We start from the raw sequence: 20453 nt of genomic DNA, 5'->3' as shown, positions 1-20453 counted from the left end.
ACCCTACAAAGTGACATTTAAAAAACAAACAAACAAAAAACCCAAAAAAGATAAATGGTTTGTTATATAGTTGATTGTAGACTTTTACTAATTTAGTAGAATAGATGAGAAAAATATTTCTTGAGGTAATTGAATAAGGTGTAGACATTCCTTACACTGGCCATTCACTGGTCAGTACCATAGCCTCTAGCCAATACAGCTACTTGAACTTAAAATTGAGTGCTATTAAACACTTAGTTCCCAGCCTCATTAGTCTCATTTCAAGTACTCAGCAGCAATGAGGCTAGTGGCTTTTTGACAGTAGAACATTGCGCCACAAAGTTCTCTTGGAGAGCACTGTTCCAGAAAGTGCTTTGTTAGTATAGGCTGGTAAAATGGGAGCACAGAAACTCTCCAAGTTTGAAATATATCTTCACTCATTGAACAGTTCACAGGCCATTGCTAATTCATCTAGTCTGTTGATGTTTGGGGCGTTATCTCTTCCATTCCATCTTTCCTTATCTCTGTCTTTTTCTTTCACTGTGCCATGAGCTGTGCCTGCTAATTTTATTTTCGTGTATGTCTTCATTTGTGACCTTTGTCCGTGCTTGTCTTTAACTCAAATGATCCTTCCAGGTTACCTCCAGAGTAGCCTGGATTATATAGGTAGGTTGTTTTGGGAAATTTTCTTTTCACAAAGAGCAAAGATTAGCAACTCACTAGTGAGTAATTATGTCAAGAGTAGAGCTAATGAATCATGCTGAGACAGGCTTTAGTTATAGCCAAAGGGATTTGCTGAAGGTGATTTTAGATATCGCCAAACAACAGGAGAAACTGCTGTCTTTTGACTTTGCTGAGTCTGTGTAGATGTAGTGTTGAGCTCCACCTAGTAGGCACTGTAGGGAGGAAGATGAGATTAACGTGGAGTTGGGGATGGAACCTGGAGTCAGTGGTTTAAAAGAGAGTAGCCACAGCTAAAGTTTATTCCCAGAGAACTCTGAAGTCTAAGAAGCATCAACAAAAAATTGTTAAAGTAAAAGGCGAAAAGTGCTTAGGAGTTTCTTTGAAAATTCAGAATAGGAAGAAAATTTTTTCTAGAGAAGTAATGGGAAATGTGTTGTGAATATTTATTATTTGAGGAGCTAGTGTTTAAGCCAGTCTTTGAAAAATGGTGTCTTTTAAAATGTAGGGCTGTGAGAATAGGGAAAGATCAATGTTTTCAGTGGAAGGAGTATCGGGATTCATGAAGTTGGAAAGGTATGGCAAGGGTCCGCTTATGAAGGGCATTGGCCTTTAAGCATTGGAAGCTGTGTCCTACAGACCAGAGAGTAACATAGCTGACAAGGGAGTGATCAACATTGTCTAATAAATGTTGGAAAGTAACTGCAATGCAGGACATAGATTTGGGAAGCCAGAGAGCAGGCTGTAACAACCAGTGAGTCATTTGGTTAGGGACATTGGAACCTCTGAGAATGATGTGAGAGAGTTTATGGAAGGAATAAAAGGACTTTAGGAACCTGCTTGAATGTTGAAAAGATGTCTAGAGGATTCTGGATGTCTCTGATGATGACTAGGTTGCTAATAGGGAATCAGATTTAAAAACAAATAAATATCTTTAACTTTTAGAGGCAGAAACATTTGTTAAGGTCACAGTTTCAGAGGATTCTGTTTATGTCCCCTTGGCCCCATGAACTTCAGCAGAATGGCACAGGAATGTGTAGTAGAAAAGAGTTGTTCACTTTGTGGTTTGCCAGGAAGCGGAGAAAAAGAAGGAAGTGGTCATACTCCCAAGCACTTGCTCCATTGACTTCCTTCCTTCATCTAAGTTCTGCCTCCTAAAGTTTCCACATTCTCTCCAAATGTGCCACAATCTAGAGACCAAGCTGAGAACAAATATTTGGATATCACTTGGGGAGCTGTCTTCATTTTTTATTTACTTTTTTATTGCTGTGAAGATACCATAGCCAGGGCAATTTATAGAAGAGTTTTTTGGGGACTTACAGTTCCAGAAGGCTAGACACCATGACCATCATGGCAGGAAGCATGATAGCAGGAAGGCAGGTATGGCACTGGAATAGTAGCTAAGAGTTCACATCTCCATCCCATACAAACTGGAGGCAGATAGCTAACAGGGAATGGTGCTTTCTTTTGAAACTTCAAAGACACCCCCTTCCAGCCCCTCTCGCCCCCCCCCCCAAGACCAAACAGTTCCACCAACTGGGGATCAAGCTAGATATATGAGCCAGTAGGGAGCATTTTTATTAGGACCACCACAAGGACATACTTTGCTGCTCCTAGTAAATCACGAGGTAATTATATCTAGCAGGAACTGTCTCTAGGTTGCAGCAGTTCCAGGGAAAAGAGCTGGTTAGGTAGTAATCATTGAGTAATCTATGAAACTAACTATATCAGTGCTTTTGAAATTTTTAAAAATATGTGACATGCCACAGACTAAACAGTTACCTGGAATTCAGGAAGAGGTAATTCATCATAATCAGTACAAACTCATGTTAGGGATGAGAAAATGAGTAAGACTGAAGCTTTTGTTTTGGCTTGGTTTTAGTTTAGTTTTTGAGTCAGGATTTTACTGTGTAGCTCTAGCTGGCCTAGAACTCAGAGATCCACCTGCTTTCGCCTCACAAGTGCTGGGATTCAAGGTGTGCATCACCACACCTACCTTTAAAGTTTCATTTTTTTAATGTGACTTCCAAAAGAGAATGTGTGTGCCCAGTTGTCAACTTGATGAGATCTAGAATCACCTGGGAGATGGGCCTCTGGGAAGTTAATTGAAATGAGAAAACCTGCCTCCTGTGTGGGTGGCACCATTCACTGAACTGGGGTCCTGAGTTGTTTCAAAAGGAGAAAGTGAGGTGAGCACAGGCATTCATTGCTTTCTGCTTCTTCACTGTGGATGTGAAGGAACCATCTGCCTCATTCTCCTGCTGCGTGACTTCTGCACTCTAATGGATGGTGGTAACCTCACACTGTGAGCCAGAATAAAATCTTTCTCATTAGTTGCTTTTGCAAAGAATTCTTCTCTTAGTAATAAGGAAAGTAGCAGGACACTGGGGAAGGCAGCGTTTCAGCTAGACTTGTGGACTGTGGTGTTCTTTCTCGCACTGATCGAGACTGAGTCAGTAGCCAGGAGTCATGCAGAGGCCCTGCCTTCTGCCATCAGTCACTGCATCCTGTGGTTCCTGTAAGCTCGTACAAAGGCCTCAACATTAGACTCAGGGGAAGCTTTGAAAAGCGCAGACTGATGCCTTATCCACCTTTTATTGAATCAGATTTTAAGCAAATACTCCAGTCTGTGTTTGTTATGCTGTAACTTAAATTTTTTTTCTTGAAATTTTATTTATTCCTGTCTCATGTGTATGAGGGTCTTGCCTGAATGTATGTCTGTGTGCTAGTGCTTGTGGAGGCCAGAAGATTGGATTCCCTGGGACTGGAGTTTAACTCAGTAGTAACTCTGATCTGTGACTGGAATGAGAGAATTTTTTTAAAGCAAGCTTGAGAGTTTCTAGAATTTGTCAAATCATCCAAGGCTTGAATTTGCAGTGGACCTGTAAGGTTCCCTGAGTGTTGGGATGCTGAGCGTGAGGCACAGTGCCTGGCCTACTACGTTATCTTTTTAAGGGTGTAAACCTAGAGTATTAAATATCTATTAATACCTGTCTTAATTAGGGTTACTATTGCTGTTTATAAAACATCACGACCAAAAAGCAACTTGGGGAGGAAAGGGCTTATTTCAGTCACCTTCCATGTAACAATCTGTTATTAAAAGCAGTGAGGATAATAACTTAAGCAGCTCAGAAACCTAGAGGCAGGAGCTGATGTAGAGGCGCTGGAGGAGTTCTATTTCTTACCTTGCTCCTATTGGCTTGCTCAGCCTGTTTTTTCTTATAGCACCCAGGACCACCAGACCAGGGATGACACCTCCCACATCAACCACTAATTAAAATGCCTTACAGGCTTGCAAATAGCCTGATTTCATGGAGGCATTGAAGTTCCCTCCTTTCAGATGACTATAGTTTGTGTCAAGTTGACAGAAAACTAGTCAGCATAGTACCACTGTATATTTACTAATAGTTGGACTTTTTTTTGATGAAAGTGCAAGTTGCAGATGACAGGGATGCTGGGACCCTGAATTTCCTCTGTACTGTCCTTCCACCAGAATTGCAGTCTTTGTCTACTGCTTCCCTTATATGGTGCCAGCCTGCACTTTCAATCCTGCATACATTGTTATTTTCTTGCTCTCTGTTGAACAGATGTTTACTACCTTTGATTCATGTATGCCTCATTATCACACTGATTGAATAATTCAGCCTGCACTCTCACAGGTCTAGGTGAGGAGCAGTTAGTAACTCAGTTCCAATGAGATGCATTTCTATTTTAGTTGCCAATGAGGAAAGAACGATGTACATTCTGGGTATACACTAGTAAAATGAAGTGATGTGTGTCAGAAACAAAAATTATTCTTGTAACTCTAAAAATACTATTTTTAACATAGCCTTTAGAGTAATTTCACGTTTATGTAATTGACATTGAAACAGATTAAAGATAAAGTAATTTACTCAATAAATTCTACAGAAAAGTTCACTGCTAAAATTATGAGTACTGTGTAAGAATTATAAGACTATAGAGAAAGGAAATGTCTGTTTTGTTAATCTCAAAAGACTGATTAGCCTAGCATAATGATGTAAACTTAGATAGTCTCAGCTTCTTGGGAGGCTCTGTTGGATCTCTTAAGTCCATGAGTTCTAGACCAGTTTGGGTAACAGTGAGATTTCATCTCAGTTTTAAAAGGAGAGAGAAAACTGAACTGGGGATATAGGTTAATCATAGAACAGTTGACTGGTATTCATGAGGTCCTTAGATTCAGTCTTTGTTATACACACAGACTTTCTAAACCAGTGTGGGTTAGAACTGGAATAGCAGAAGGAGATAGACCATGTTTAAAAAGCAGGATAGAGAGCGTATACATTTCCTGGACTAACAGGTCGGCTAATGATATTTTTAGCTAATGATTAATAGCTTTGATATTCTGACATAAGATCTTGTATCAGACAGTGTGGTATAATGAAGATGGGCTTAGACATAAAAATCTTGTAGCTGGACTGGCAAGATGTCTCAATGGGTTAGTGGAGGTGCCTACTGCCCCAAGTATGATAATATGTGTTCCATTCCTGGGATTCTCATGATAGAAAGAGACAACCCTTTTCTGAAAGTTGTCCTCTGATCTACTAATGCATATGTGAACCCACACAAATGCACATGGAAAGTAAAAATTAAAATAAAGAATCTTATGTAATTGCAACAGATCACTGAGAGAATGTACATGAAGAAGGACTGGCCTAGGGCTGTAGTTCACTAGAGTACTTGTCTACTTTGAATAAATCCAGTTTGATCCTTAACACTGCATTAACCTGGGAAGAAGGGACAGGAGGATCCTTGGCTGCATAGCAAAACAACGTCAACAAAGGATTCATTTTGGCTCAGGGAATCAGAAGGTATAGTCCATGGTTGATTGGCTTTCTTTCTTATTTCTAGGTCTGTGGTGAGGAAGATCATCATAGAGGAAGGGTATAGTAGAATAGAGCCCATCTCCCTGTGGGCGGGAGGAAGACAGATTCGGCAGATAATAAGAGGCCAGGGACATGTATATATATCTTTTTTGTGTGTTTATGTATGTACATGTTTATACACATGTGTATGTATGTACACATGGATGCTTAATGTGTGCATTTGCATATACTGTGGATTTACTCTAGAGCCTAACTCCATATTAGGCAAGTGCCCCGATAAATGTGGCTCTCTTCAATCTATCCTCAGCTCTCTTCTTGAAGACGGTCTTGTGAGTTGCCCACACAAACCTTGAACTCCATATCTACCATCTTGGTTTCCTTAGTAGCTGGATTACAGAGTCTTGTAGCACCAGGTCCAGCTTTTTTTTTTTCCCCATCTCTCTTTTTTTATTTTGGGAAACTATATTTTATGAAAGTGTTGGTAGTTATTCATCAAGAAGTTTTTAGAAGAGCTAGAGAAATGGCTCAGCGGCTAAGAACACTTGTCTTTCTTCTAGAAGACCAAAATGGTTTCCAGTATCACAACAAACTGTACTCCAGTTCTAGGGTATCCAACATCTCTGACCTCCTCAGACACTTCTGTCCATGTGCACATACCTACATGCAGACATATACCTGCATGTAACTTAAAATAATAAAAAACTTTTTAAAAAGTTAATAGAGGTTTAAATTTTTTGTTTACTATCCAATTTGGTTTCTGTAAGGATAGGTATATCAGTTCCAGTAGCAGCTGCAACAATTTTACAAAATCTTGTGGCTTGCAACAGGTGGGCCATGCTGGGCGGGGGTGCGTGTCTTTAGTCCTTACTCTTGGGATCCAGTGGAGAAAACCAATTTCTGAAAGCTGTCCTCTGATCACACATGTGCTGTGGAACTCTAGTACATACACACACACCCTCAATAAAAGCCTGCATTTATTTATTTATTTATTTATTTATTTATTTATTTATTTATTTATTTATTTATTGGCAAGATCTCACTGTGTAGCTCTGGGGAGCTTTGAACTCAGAAATCTGCCAGCCTCTGCCTCACAAGTGCTGCTGGGATTAAAGGGTAAGCTACCATGCTGCGCTACTTTTTAAAAACTAACACAATTGTATTCTGTCATGATTCTGGAGGATAGACTAGCCTGAAGTCAGTAACCATTTATTCAAAATTAAGTGTCAATAAGGTCATACTCTCTGTGAAATAGTCTCTTTCTTTAAAAGATTTAAAAAATAATTGAAACATTTTATTTGTTTTTCCTGTATAGATGAGGCAGTGCTTGCAGAAGATAGATATCAGCTGTTTTTTTAGAGCTAGAGTTATGGGCAGTGTGTAAGCTACCCTTTGTGAGTACTGGGAATTGAACTGTGGTCCTCTGCAAGTATAGTGCATGACTCATCAATGGAGATATCTCTCCAGCCTGGTAGTCTTTATCTCTGTCCTTCCCCCTTCCCTTTCCTTCCCTTCCCTTTCCTTCCCTTCCCTTCCCTTTCCTTCTCTTTTCTTTTAAGACAGGGTTTCATTATATAGCTCTGATTCTCCTGGAATAAACTATGTAGACCAGACTAGCCTCAAGTCACAGAGCTCTAACTGCCTCTGCCTCACTCAAGGTTTAAAGGCACTTGCCATTGTGCCTGGCTTGGTAGTCTATTTCTTGATTTCTAGTGTCATGTGTTGGCTGGCATTTCTTTGTGTAGTACTGTCAGTACAGTCTTCATAGCCTTTTGCCTGTGTGTGTCAAATCTCCCTCTGCTTTGTGTGTTTGTGCTTGGATTTAAATTTTTCTTTTTGAGAGTCAGAGCTAGAATTTATTCAAAGTTCACAATTTTATTAGAGTTTAAAAGGAAAGGTCAAGACATGCAAGTTGTAAACCTCAAAGCTTCCTGAAGAATAGGATGGAGAAGAGAAAGGAAAAAAACTCCTGTGGTTTGAGTTAAGCCTGCATAGCAGGGAGAGGAGCTTTAGAAAATAATAAAGAAGCCAAAAGTACCAAAACCAAACAACAGCAAATAACATAAGTTCTGGTCAGCATCTAAAAGAGAGAGACAGTAAAAACAAACAAACAAAACCCCCAAACCCAACGAGTTGCATCTTTGTGGCTCAGAACTCAGAAAGACAGGCAGATCCAGCCCAATGTTATGGCAACTCCTAGGAACTGCCCTTTGCTTCTTTGGTAAGGCATCTGTAATCTGCCTCAAAGCTGCATCCTCAGTTCACCTCACATCTGAGAAACTCTTCATTTTGTGGTGGTGGATAGGTTTATGCTGCAGATCTCCTAGAGGTGGGGGTATTTTTCATCCCACCAGAGTGTCATGTAGTTTTACTTGTTTAGTTTTAAGATTTCTAAAGTACCTCTGTACTGTTTGAGTGTTTAAGGACCATGCTGTATAGGTCCTAGAACTATAGAGAAGACGAGTAAGACAGTTCCTGCACCAAAACATATTGAGGGAACCAAAATGCCAAATTAGGAAATTAGTATTTAAATATTAGTTTGGGTGTGTGGGTAAGTGCATGCTGTAGAATTCAGAAGCCAGTTTGCAGGAGTTGGGTCTTTTCACCTGGTGGGCTCTGGGAATCAAACTCAGACAGACTTGCATAGACACTGCCTTTACCCACCCCCACAGAAGCCATTATGCTACACTGGAAATGTATACTTTGTTGGCAGTGAGGAACAACTAGAGTAGTATTGGTTGTCTAAGATTTGTTTTGGAGGGGTTGGGGATTTATCTCAGTGGTAGAGCGCTTGCCTAGCAAGTGCAAGGCCCTGGGTTCAGTCCCCAGCTCCGAAAAAAAGAAAAGGAGAAAAAAAAAAGATTTGTTTTGGAAATATCAACATTATGTATCAAATAAAGTAGGATATAGGAAGACTAAGAAGTGTTACTGGTTACTTCAAGGATATGTACATTAGAGTTCAGATTACCAAGAAACCTCCATTCTAGAGGAAGATGCTGACGGTTTTAGCTTTATTGAAGTTATCTGATTAATCAGAGTTTATTGTTTTATTTAGCTGTTAGTCGACAGATATTTGCAGTCATGTTACCTCCATCATAATCCTAATGAGAGATTTCTTACCCTAAAAGTGTTACCTTGATTTTCTTTGAAATCATCCCATGTGCATGGCATCTGGCACTCTTTCTGTCCTTGTCCTTTGTCCACTCTTGTGCTTTATGTGGAATCATACAGTATGCAGTTTGTCTGATTGTTCTTTCACTTTACACAGTGCTGCTGAGGTATATCTATGCTACTGCATTATTCCTTTTTATTAACAACTAGTATGCCACTGTGTGTATTTCTAACAGTTGTAACTATTTACCAGCTGGATAGCTGAATTTGTGCAGGTTTTGTGAATAAGACTTCATTGAATGTTCAGGTACAGGTCTTCATGTGAGCATGTCTCACCTTTTAACAAGCTTGTTGGAAAATGACATCAGCCATATCTAGGGAACCTGAGTTGAGGTATACAGGAGAGTGAGAAAGACACTGACGGATCTGAGTGTATACTGGCTGAGCTCTTGCTTTCCAAGTGGCCTGAGGCAAGTCAGCTAGCTTGTATGAAACTGTTTTTGCTCACCTGATTGATAGGAACAGTGCTATCCAGTACTAAGTTGTTGCTATGATTAAATGACTTGACTTGGAAAAGTGCCTGGCACAAGGCCAGCGCAGGTTAGGTCTGTCCTGAATGTTAAGTATTACCCTTCCTTCCATCCTTCCTCTTTAGGGTGGTCACACAAACATTGCTACCTAGTCTCTGTTCAACTCCCTAAAGTGATATTTCTTCTGTCAAACTGATTTTATACAGTGGCTGCGTCCCCATATTCCCACGAACAGCATAAGAAGCAACTCTTTTCTGTGCCAGTACTTTTAATTTTTGTATTTGTTTGTTTGTTTTCTCCACCTTTTTTTTAACCTTCATTTGTTTACCAAATATTGTTCTTTGAAGTATGTTAAACCCCCCTATTTATTGGGTTGTCTCACTGAGCCACAGGTTTTCTATTGGATATTTCTACAATATGTGACATAGCTTTTATTGCCTTGTGTCTTTTGAAGGAATGCTAACAAAGAAGTCCAGAAATAGAAAACACAGCAACCAGATTATGATTTTTGTCTGAAATTCATTTTTTAAACTTTTTATTGTTTCTTTGTGAGTTTCCTCCCCAGTCCTGCTCATTTCCCGTCCCCTCATATTTGGCCTTTGCCCTTGCAACTTCTCCCCCAAAATAAAAAGCACAAAACAAACAACAATAGCTGAAAAAAAATTCTCAAAGCATAGAAAACATCTCCTCATGAAAAATACAGTATGTCACAGTGTGTCCCATAGTATCTCTCTGTCCACACATCTTTATCTGCAAATGTTTGGTCTGGTTCAAGATCTCTGGCTTCTGTGACTCCATCAATATTGGATCCTCATCAGGGTTCCTACTGGTTATCCTATTACAGGTTACCTTTTGTCATGGAGATCCTGCAACTTTGAAACAGCAAAACTGGCCCTTTCACATATCCCAACCATTCGTAGATGATAAAGATTTTGGGGTGGGCCATCTTAGAGCCCTGGATCTGGGCCTGGGTGGTCGCAGAGCTCTTTCTTATTGGCACCACCAGAGTGAGCTCTCCAGCACTGCTCTAGCTAGGCCATCCATCATCAGGAGGTAAGGTCAGCTCCCTGCTCTTAGGCTCAACTCTGCCTTCACCATCAGGGCCAGCTCCACTGTGTTGCCTAGGTGAAATATAGGACCTGGTCTTTAAAGTGCTGTAGCCAGTGAGGGGTCAGGGCTAGTTCACCTGTTCTCATTGCTCTTTTGGTCAGCTCTCTCAACTACCACAGGTGGCATGGGAAGAGGAGTGGGTTCAGACACACGCACACTCGCACGCACGACAACTCAGCAGATGAGTGGCTGGGTTAGCTTTCCCACACTCACGCACTCAGGCCGGTTTACCCACATTCCCACCATCAGGACCAGCTCTGCTTTGCTGCTTGGGCAAGGCTCAAGGCCCATTCTCTGGAGTCCTGCCAGTAGTGAGAGATGAGACCAGCTTTCCAGGGTGCTACATCTAGAAAGGGGCAGCAAGACCAGTTCTGCATAGTCCCTGGGTATCCAGGTGGTTCCCAGTGGCTGAGACATTCCATGTTCTCTAGCGGTAATATGAACCATCAACACTAACCCCTGCCACTGCATGGCCACAGACACAGACATGGTCCCCAGTGGCAGCTTGGGCTGGGATCCCACTTCACCATGGCCCCAGGTGGCCACTCACAGCAGGCTGCTCCTCTCCACCCTTGAGTCTGCCATCCCATCTCATAACACTCAAGCTGCTCCTCTTCTCTTTCTCAGCCCTCTAACCACCGCCACACACCTGCACATTGAGGTGGCTCCAGCTGCAGGCTGGCCATGTGGCTGACAGATCTTTGGGGGAAATCCTTTATCCACCCTGTGTGGCACCATTGGCAAATAGGTGTGCCATACACTGGAGGGCAGGTCGGTGGGTGGCATGGCTGTTCACAGATTTCTGTTGTTTTTCCTCCTTCCATGAGGCACGGCCTGAATTTGATTTTTATGATTCCTATGCATAAAACAACTGTGACCACCAAGCCAGGCATCAAGCTAGGATGAACCAAGGACTGCCATCTGCTGTCTGTGACTGATAGAAGAACAACACCACCAACATGGTGTCTCTTTGTCCATTGCCAGAGGGTTGTTGTTGTTGTTGTTGTTGTTATTTTGTGCAGTTTAACACATGTTTGCAGAGTCTAGTGGCACATGCCTTTAATGTCAATATTTGAGAGGCAGGCAATCAGATGTGTGTGAGTTAAGGAACAACCAGTGCTATATAATTAGACCCTGTCTCAAAAAAAGTAAAAATTAAAAAAAAGAAATCTTGGCCTAATGGGAAGCTATTAATATTTTATGTATTTTAGCTACATATTCAATAGGTTGATTCTGTTATTATTTTGAGTTAATTTCTGTATACAGTAGGCTATAAGTTGGGATTTGCGTTTTTCATATGCTATCAAATCACTCTAAACTGACCGTATTTGCTGAGTTATTAGCTCTTCTTATGAAGGTCTGTTTGTAAGGTTTTTTTTTTTTGTATTGTATTTTTCTAAAATTGTGTTGTGCCAACACAATACTACAGTAGCATTTGTGCACATGTAGAAATTGAGACGTGTGAATATTAGACCTTTTCAGAAAATTTTTTTGTCTAATAAGTTTTTTGCATTTTCATCTAAATCTTAGAATTCTGATCTACAAAGAACCTGAAGGGATTTTTTTTCTTTTTATTCCATGACATCTTTATTTTTTTTTTTTTTATCTTTATTTACTTGAGTATTTCTTAATTTACATTTCGATTGTTATTCCCCTTCCCGGTTTCAGGGCCAACATCCCCCAACCCCTCCTCCTCCCCCTGAAGGGATTTTTTTTTAAAAGGATTTATTTATTTATTATACATAGAGCGTTCTGCCTGCATGTCTGCCTGCAGGCCAGAAGAAGATACCAGATCTCATTATAGAGGGTTATAAGCCACCAAGTAGTTGCTGGAATTGAACTCAAGACCTCTGGAAGAGGTCTCTCTCCAGCCTCTCAAGGGATTTTTATTGGAATATTGCTGAATCTAAGTCAATTCAGAGGGATCTGGCATTTTAATTACATTGAGCCTTCTAACCCATAAATGTTTTTTAGGTAGTTCTTAATATCTGTCATTAATGTTTTATTGTTTTCAGTGTGTACATATTGCACATTTTTGCTAGCCCTAGATCAGTTATACATTTGTGTGTGTGTGTGTGTGTGTGTGTGTGTGTGTGTGTGTAGGTAGCAGGTTCTGTTACAAAGGGTGGCCTTGAACTTTTAAGTGATTTTAGGTGCTAGGATCACAGGACTGTGCCGTCACATTCATTTATGGGGTGCTGGGGACAGAATCCAAAGTTTGTATGGTAAGAAATGCTATATCCACTGAAGTATATCCCAGTTCCACAATACTGTGGATTCACAATGTTGTGAATAGATGAGAATAGTTTGTAAATGATAACTCCGTTTTCAGGTCTGGGAAATGCATAAGATGGAAATAGAAAGAGGAAGCTATGCTTCCATTAGGAGAGAAGGACTAAGAAACCTGGAGTGTGACTGTGTAGAAGAGGTTTTCCTGAGTGTGAAGCAAAGGGTGAACAGGTGACCTAGCTGCTCACCTTGAAAGTTTATATGGTTGTGATAGTAAAGTGTAAGCAAGCAGATCATGCTTAAAGAAGAAAGTTTGAATTTTGCAAAATTGTATCTTTTAAAAGTAGGTTATCAGATTAGGTAATGAAGGATATGTAAGAAAAGAACCAGAAAAGAAGAGGACAGAAGTCAGAAACAATGTAACTAATAGAAAGTCTGATTCTGCAGAGAGCTTAAATAAATTGTCAGGCCATTGATTGGGTGATTTTGTTATTGTGACTCAGTAGTGTGCCTAGAAGCCCAGTTTAAGATTAGGAAGAAAAAGGAGGAATCAGAGTTACTAAAGGGGGCTCTGCTAGAGCCTAGGTGAAGACAGGATGGATTAGTCAAGCTGGAGGCCAACTGGAAAAGAGGCATTTGCCCTGTCCTCTGCAAGATTAGCACAAACATGCTCTGCCTCTGAGCTGTCTCTCTAGACCTTGGCGTCTTTATTTCAACTCAGTTCTATAGGTGAATACTCATGCCTTGGTGTATGTGTGGAGGTCAGAGGGCAACTTTTTTTTTTTTTCTTTTTTTTCAGAGCTGGGGACCGAACCCAGGGCCTTGCGCTTGCTAGGCAAGTGCTCTACCACTGAGCTAAATCCCCAACCCCCAGAGGGCAACTTTTACAAGTCAGTTCTATTCTTTCACTGTGAGTCCCAGGCTTAGGGCATCAGATTTGTAGGATTAGCTCTTTCTGGGCTATTTTGCAGGCTCTGAATGTTTTTTGTTTATTTGTTTGTTGGTTGGTCTTAAACTTCTTGAATTAAATCAAGACTGATAAACAGAAAGTATAACTGTTTTTAAAAAAAAGTACACCTGTTAAAATGTCTGGCCTTGGGGCTGGAGAGATGGCTCAGTGGTTAAGAGCACTGACTGTTGTTCTTGAGGTCCTGAGTTCAATTCCCAGCAACCACATGGTGCCTCATAACCATTTATAAGGGGATCTGATGCCCTCTTCTGGTCTCCAGATATATAGCACTCATACATTAAATAAACAATTCTTTTTTTTTTTAAAGTGCTTGCTCTCAGACTGGGCTGGTGAAGAGCCGATAGGGAGACATGAGGGAATTGAATGAAAGTTGCTTAGGGACCTCCATCAGGGAAAGCTGGATCCTTGACTGCCACAGAAAAGAATTCCAAGATCAGGCTGAGTGAAGCAAAATTTTTAAATTTATTAAGAGATGAGAGATGTTACATACTTTAGATTTAAGGGCAAATGCTGGGGTTGGGGGCAGGCAAGCCTTGGGGAGAAAAGACACATCCAAAAGATGAGTGCAGGTTTCTCAAGAGAGTTGGGCTTAGGGATCTGTACAATGATAGTATGTTTGGTTTGGTGGCATTTTAAGTTACAGTGCTCAAAGGATGCACTTTACAGCAAGATTTAAAGATTAAACAGTGCTTAAACTGTAAGTGACGGGCCAAGTGAGTGCCTTTAATCTCAGCACTCACGAGGCAAAGGCAGGAGGAGTTTGAGGCCAACTTGGTCTACATAGTGAATTCCAGGACAACCAGGTGGCATATAACTTTAGTCCTAGCACTCTGGGGGCAGAGGGCAGCCCCGGTCTACATGCAGAATCTTCTTCAGGCCAGGCAGTGACATGGTGAAAGCCTGCCCCCTTTTAAAAAAATAAAGATTACATTTTAAAGAAGAACATATAAGCTTGTTTACTTATTTATCTTAAAGAATTTTCTTCAGTAAATGAAATTGTAAGGTGGTTTTATGAGGAGTATTTGGGGGGCTTAGGGATAAGAAGAACATTCACAGGACTAAAACCAAGGTCAGAAACATTCTGACCCTAAGTAAGCAGGGCGGGATGTTTGTAGTATTCTTGTTGCAGTGTCTTGTCAAGAAGTATCTCTGTAGGCAAATTTGGTTGTAATTGCTTATGTGAAATGTAAACTATACTCCAGGGTAAGTTCTCCCTTCTGCTGTGCCATGGTACCTCCCTGTTCTGTGACAGAGAGTCCGCACTTCCCGTGCTGGTGTGAGTTCTCTGTGCTCAGTATTTAGCTCTTGGAGGTTAGTAGTCCTTTTTGGCTCTTTAGTCTTGAGTCGTTATGAAGAACTCTTCAGAGTCAGGGATCTGAGTCTAGCTCAAGGTGCTTAGTGTACATTTAAGTCCAACTTGCTGGGGGTTTTTTCGTTTTTTGTTTTTTCAAAACCAGGTTTATTGTAGGTAATGTTTCCATCTCCAGGTGGTGTTGGCACGCACCTTTAATCCCAGCACTTGGGAGGCAGAAGTAGGTGGGTCTCTGAGTTTGAGGCCAGCCTGGTTTATATAGCAAGTTTCAGGACAGTCAGGGTTACACAGAGAAACCCTGTCTTAAAAAAACAAAACAACCAAACCAACCCCCCAAAAAAAAAAAAAAAAGGAAAATGTTTGGGCCCTGGAGATGGCTCAGCAGTTAAAACATTGCTACTCTTAATTTCCAGCATCCACATAGTTTTTATCTCCAGTACTAGGTGATCTGGTGCCCTCCTGACCTTCGTAGACACTAAGCATACATACATGCAGGCAGACCACTCATACATATACAAATGAATACATGTTTTATAAAGATAAATGTTTGGTTTCAATATTTGTGGGACAAATAATTATAGAATTGGAAAAAGTGTTACTGTTGTCATCTTATAAGTGCTTTTCATGTTTATTTTCCTGGGAATATTGATTTATCCCTGAGACTGGATGGGCATCCAGTTCTTTATGTCAGGCATTTATTGAATGTGGATCCTCTAGAAGAGGAGAAAAATGCATATATATGTGTATATGTATGAAGATCATAGCATTTAAACATCTTTTAAAATACTTTTTCTAATTATGAAAGCAGCACATTTGTTATAAAATAATGAACAAAGGACAAGGAAAAAACCTTCCTTTTCATCAAGACTTGCTATTTGGTAGTAATTACCTTTTATTCTGTATGTATGTAAATATTTACATTAAATTAGAACCATAAAATGTTTAGTTTTACATCCTGCTTATGTAATTTTTTATGTGTGTGTGTGTGCATGTGTTTGTTCATATAACTGTCTAAGTCCACGCCACATGTGCGAGTAGAGGTGAGAGGACAAGCTAAGGGAGTGTTGGTTCTTTCCTTCTACCGGGTGGGTCCTGGGGATCAACCTCAAGTTGTCGGGCTCAGCAGCAAAGGCCTTTACCCATTGAGCCATCTCACTGGAGCTCTTTTTTTAAATTGCATTTTTACTATTTTGTGTGTGTGTGTGTGTAGGTACTTAGGCAGGCAGGCAGGCAGGCATATGCATGTCACAATGTGTGTTGAAAGTCAGAGGACAACTTACAGGGGTAAGTTCTCTCTGTCTTGTGGGTCCTAGGGATTGAGCCCAGGTCCTCAGGCTTGGAAGCAAGGGGTTTTTATTTGCTGAGCCATCTTACCAGCCTACAAAGTCCTATTTGATTCTTTCAGGGAGTGGTGAATGTGATTTGCAATGGAGACATTCTTTGTTTCCCTTGCAGAGGAGGTGGCCAAGTTGGAGAAGCATTTGATGCTTCTAAGACAAGAGTATGTCAAGCTGCAGAAGAAACTGGCAGAAACAGAGAAAAGATGCACACTTTTGGCTGCACAAGCAAACAAGGAGAATAGCAGTGAGTCATTCATCAGCCGCTTGCTGGCCATAGTGGCGGGTCTGTATGAGCAGGAGCAGTACAGGTGAGTGAACACCCGGAACCGGAAGCTGTATCTTTGGCTTCATCCCTGTCTACTTCGAACACATCACAGTGTCTTCTTGTTCTCTCTTACTTTGGGGCTTTGCATATGATGGGCAAGGGCTGTACTGCTGAGCTGTGTCTTCAGCTCCTTTTCACCCTGTTCTCAGCCCGTCTCACTACGTTGGCCATTGAACTTGTAATTTCTCCTGTTCAAGCCTCTCAGGTAGACAGAATTAGACCTGCCTACATTTCTAGGCCTAGTTTCTAATTCATTCCTTGCCAAATTAAATTAATTTCTTTCTAATCAAAATATCAACAATGAGCCAGATGTGGCAGCTCAGAGTTGTAATCTCAAGACTGAGAGAAGGATTATCATGAGTCTGAGGTCAGCCTTAGCCTTAGTCCAGTCCAGTGCAGGCTATATCAGACTGAGTTCTCATTTCATAAAAACAAAAAGAAGAGCTGGGTTGATGTCAGGAAGGTACAGAAGAACCTGATCCCAAGAACCCATGTGAAAAAGTCTGGGCCTGATAGCAGGCATTTAAAATCCTAATACTAGGAGGACAGAGGCAGGCAGTCCTAGGCTCACTGCTCAGCAGCCTAGCCTAAGTGGGTGTGTTCAGGTGGATGGCAACCGAGGAATGGCACCAAAAGTTGTTCTCGGGCTCCCACACGCACGCTGTCTGCATGCTCACCTTTGCCCTCATGCACACAAACAAACACCAAACCAATGAAAAAGATTAGCAATGTCTTTGTTAGAGAAACCCTGTAGGCTACTTACTAGCTTGTTGGTCTCGAGCTATGACTTGTTAAGTTCCTGATCTGTAATAAGAGATGATCAGTTCTACTCATTTTAGGGTCAGAGTGTAGATTAAATTAAGTCATAAGATATTTAAACAGCTTAGAATAGTGGATACATACCAAGGATTGATTATTAGTGGTGCTATTTATTTTATTTGTTTGTTTGAGATAAGGTCTCATTATGTAGCCCTGGCTAACTTGCAACCTGCTGTATAGATCAGGCTGACCTTGAACTCAGAGATCCTCCTCCTCTTCCTGAATATTGGAATTAAAGGCATGGGCTGCTGTGTCTGTCTGTCTGTCAATCTGTTTTTCAGACGAGGTTTTCTGTAGCCCAGGATAGCCCTGAACTTGGCTTAGTCGAGGATAACCTTGAATTTTTTTGTCTTCTTCCTACTGCTTCTCCAGTACTGCAGTTTCAATAAGTGCCACATGTTGGCACTTTTCTTTGTTTTGAATGTGGCTGGCCATATGGCACAATCCTGTCACCATAGTGGGCCATCATGATGTTTTAGTCAATTGCTCATACGTCCTTTTTTTTTTTTTTTTTTTTTGGTAGCATTTGACATTTTAGAGTAAACACACATATTTTGGGGGGTAGTTTTTTTTTGTTTTTGTTTTTTTTTAATATACTGGTATTCGGGAAATGTCCTTCCCTCTCTTGTTTGCTTTTTTGAGACAGTGTCTTGCTATGTAGCCCAGATTGAGTTCAAACTTGTGATCCCAGCATGCTGAGATTTTATGATGTGCCACCCAACCTTAACCTCTAATGATAAATGGTTGGATAATAAATGGTTAGTTTGGGGGCTGAATATTTTTAATGGAGACAGGAGACCAGGTATGAATTCATTTGCCTGCAGCCTCTGTTTACCACTATTGGACAGCACTGTGAAGCATGTCCATAGCACAGTTTGAGCTTTAGCTGTTCACACTTCACTCTGCTGCCTTACTGTGACACATGCTGCACGAGATCCCTTATGACCTATGTGTGGCTGCTAATCCTACTTAGCTTGTAGGTTCACCACCAGAGTCCTGTCAGACGTGACTGAGAGGGGATTATTCCATGGGGCTGCGGTGAAGTTAAAGTATTCCCAGCAGCATAGGAGCATGGACCAGAGTGTGGAAATACCATCATGATTTATTTTTTCTTTTGCTGATTCATGTTGATAATCATTATCCATGTATTTGTCAGGTGAGAATCCTAACTTATCTAGTTGTAATGACATTTTTCTTTCTGTATCTTTGGATATTTTCTTCATCAGTGATTTGAAGATCAAGGTTGGGGGTAGGCACATCAGTGCTCACAAGTTTGTCTTGGCCGCCCGCAGTGATAGCTGGAGTCTGGCCAACTTATCTTCCACAGCGGAGCTAGACTTGTCAGGTAAGTCTGAACACCAAGTGATAACGTATCACGTTGAAATATTTGTGGTATAGTAAAAGTTAAATACTTATCTATTGATGGGAGATAGAAACTATTGAAACAAGATGTCTCTTTAAGTTGTTGCTCTTTTTTCTTTTAATTTATGTGTGAAAGTGTTTTGTATATATTTCTGCCTGTGTACCATATGCATGTAGTGTTTTATTCTATAAGCTCATTATAAGTTCAAAGCCACAGTTTCACATGGCCTCACTTTACCGTAGTGCACACCTGTGCTTTCACCCTTGGACCTGACCTAGGATGAATGTTTTCCCTTGATCACACATCTGCCCCATGCCTGCTTCTCTTCTCAGTGTAACATATGAAAGCTCATTGTGCTCCTTATTATGCACCTTCACTTGCTATTCTATGAGAAGAGGGCACATTCTGGTTTTGATTCTGACTTTATTACTCTTTCTGGCAAAACCACTACTAAAAACATCTTAAAATTGAGTCAAGGGGCTGGAGAAATGACTCAGTGGTTTAGAGCACTGACTGCTCTTCCTGAGGTCCTGAGTTCAATTCCCAGCAACCACATGGTGGCTCACAACCATCTGTAATGAGATCTGATGCTCTCTTCTGGTGTGTCTGAAGACAGCTACATACTCAGATACTCACTGGTCTCATTGTGTAGACCAGGCTAGCCTGGACCTCCCAGAAGTCTATCTGTTCTGCCTCCTAAGTGCTAGAATTAAAGGTTTGTGCTACCCTGCCCAGTTATATGTGTATCTCCTAATAACATGTTGTATATCTTAAACATGTGTAATAAATTTCTTTTAAAAGAATTTTAATAGGGCCAGGTGATGGCTCAGTGAGTAAAGGCATTTGCCATCAAACCTAGTGACCTGCATTTGGTCCCCAGGATTCATATGTTAGAAGGAAAAAAACTCACCCCATCAAATTGTCCTCTAATTTCTACATATGTATCATGGCATGTGTGTACACACACACACACACACAAATAAATGTAATTTTAAGAAATGTTCTAATAGATGTACCATGTTATTTATATTGATATTGCTGTCTTATGTTACATGATCTTTATAATTTTTAGCTCAATGTGGAAGTAAATGGAATGGACTTAAAACATGGTTTTCAGAAGTTCACCTAAAATCATATTATAGTAGTACTTGCTTAACTGCTCTTGAAAATAAGGCACAAAACAAAGTTTTTACTGAACCCTGCTATTAGTAACTATTATAAGAATTATGAGATGGAGGCTGTTGGTATTAAAATGGGGTATTGGACATGGAGTGTAGCTCATTGGTAGCTGGGAGAAGTAATGGACTGTTAAATCATTTCAGGCAGGGCTGGAGAGATGGCTCAGTGGTTAAGAGCACCGACTGCTCTTCCAGAGGTCCTGAGTTCAAATCCCAGCAACCACATGGTGGCTCACAACCATTTGTAATGGGATCTGATGCCCTCTTCTGGTGTGTCTGAAGACAGCTGTAGTGTACTTATATAATAAATAAATAAATCTTTAAAAAAAAATCATTTTAGGCAATTGGCCGTAAGTATAACAAAGTAGTTGTTGGATGTGTATGTGTGTGCTGTTTTGAATTGGGCTAATGCAGAGGGTGCCAGGACTGCCGAACATTTGAACAGTGTTGTACAGCAAGAATAGGTGTTGATCTTCTGGATTTAAGAGAACAGATCTTTCTGTTGTGAGTGAATTATCTGTTATATTCTTTTGTCTTTTGTGTTTTTTGAAACAAGGTTTTTCTACAAAGCCTTAATAGCTAAGGCTTTGCTAGCACTAGCTATACAGTCCAGGCTGGCCTTGAACTCACAAAGATCCTCCTGCCTCTGCCTCCCAACTGCTGGG

The 20453-nt window shown here is 40.7% G+C and overlaps 1 protein-coding gene and 1 non-coding gene across 2 annotated transcripts in view; one reads left to right on the top strand and one right to left on the bottom strand.

Annotated features, from left to right (window-relative positions):
• Window positions 1-20453, top strand: part of Ankfy1 (ankyrin repeat and FYVE domain containing 1) — a 74527-nt gene that overhangs the window by 6187 nt on the left and 47887 nt on the right. The window contains exons 2-3 of the mRNA XM_032914040.1: window positions 16219-16411; window positions 18474-18592. Coding sequence (XP_032769931.1) covers window positions 16219-16411; window positions 18474-18592 — 312 coding nt within the window. The remainder of the gene's footprint in view (window positions 1-16218; window positions 16412-18473; window positions 18593-20453) is intronic.
• Window positions 11100-11241, bottom strand: LOC116910705. The gene has a single exon (XR_004389232.1). It is a non-coding gene; the product is annotated as a small nucleolar RNA SNORA48 (small nucleolar RNA).

The sequence above is a fragment of the Rattus rattus genome, chromosome 9 (genome assembly GCF_011064425.1).
Source record: "Rattus rattus isolate New Zealand chromosome 9, Rrattus_CSIRO_v1, whole genome shotgun sequence".
NCBI classification, from domain to species: Eukaryota; Metazoa; Chordata; class Mammalia; order Rodentia; family Muridae; genus Rattus; species Rattus rattus.
This window is presented reverse-complemented; position numbering and strand designations above follow the sequence as displayed.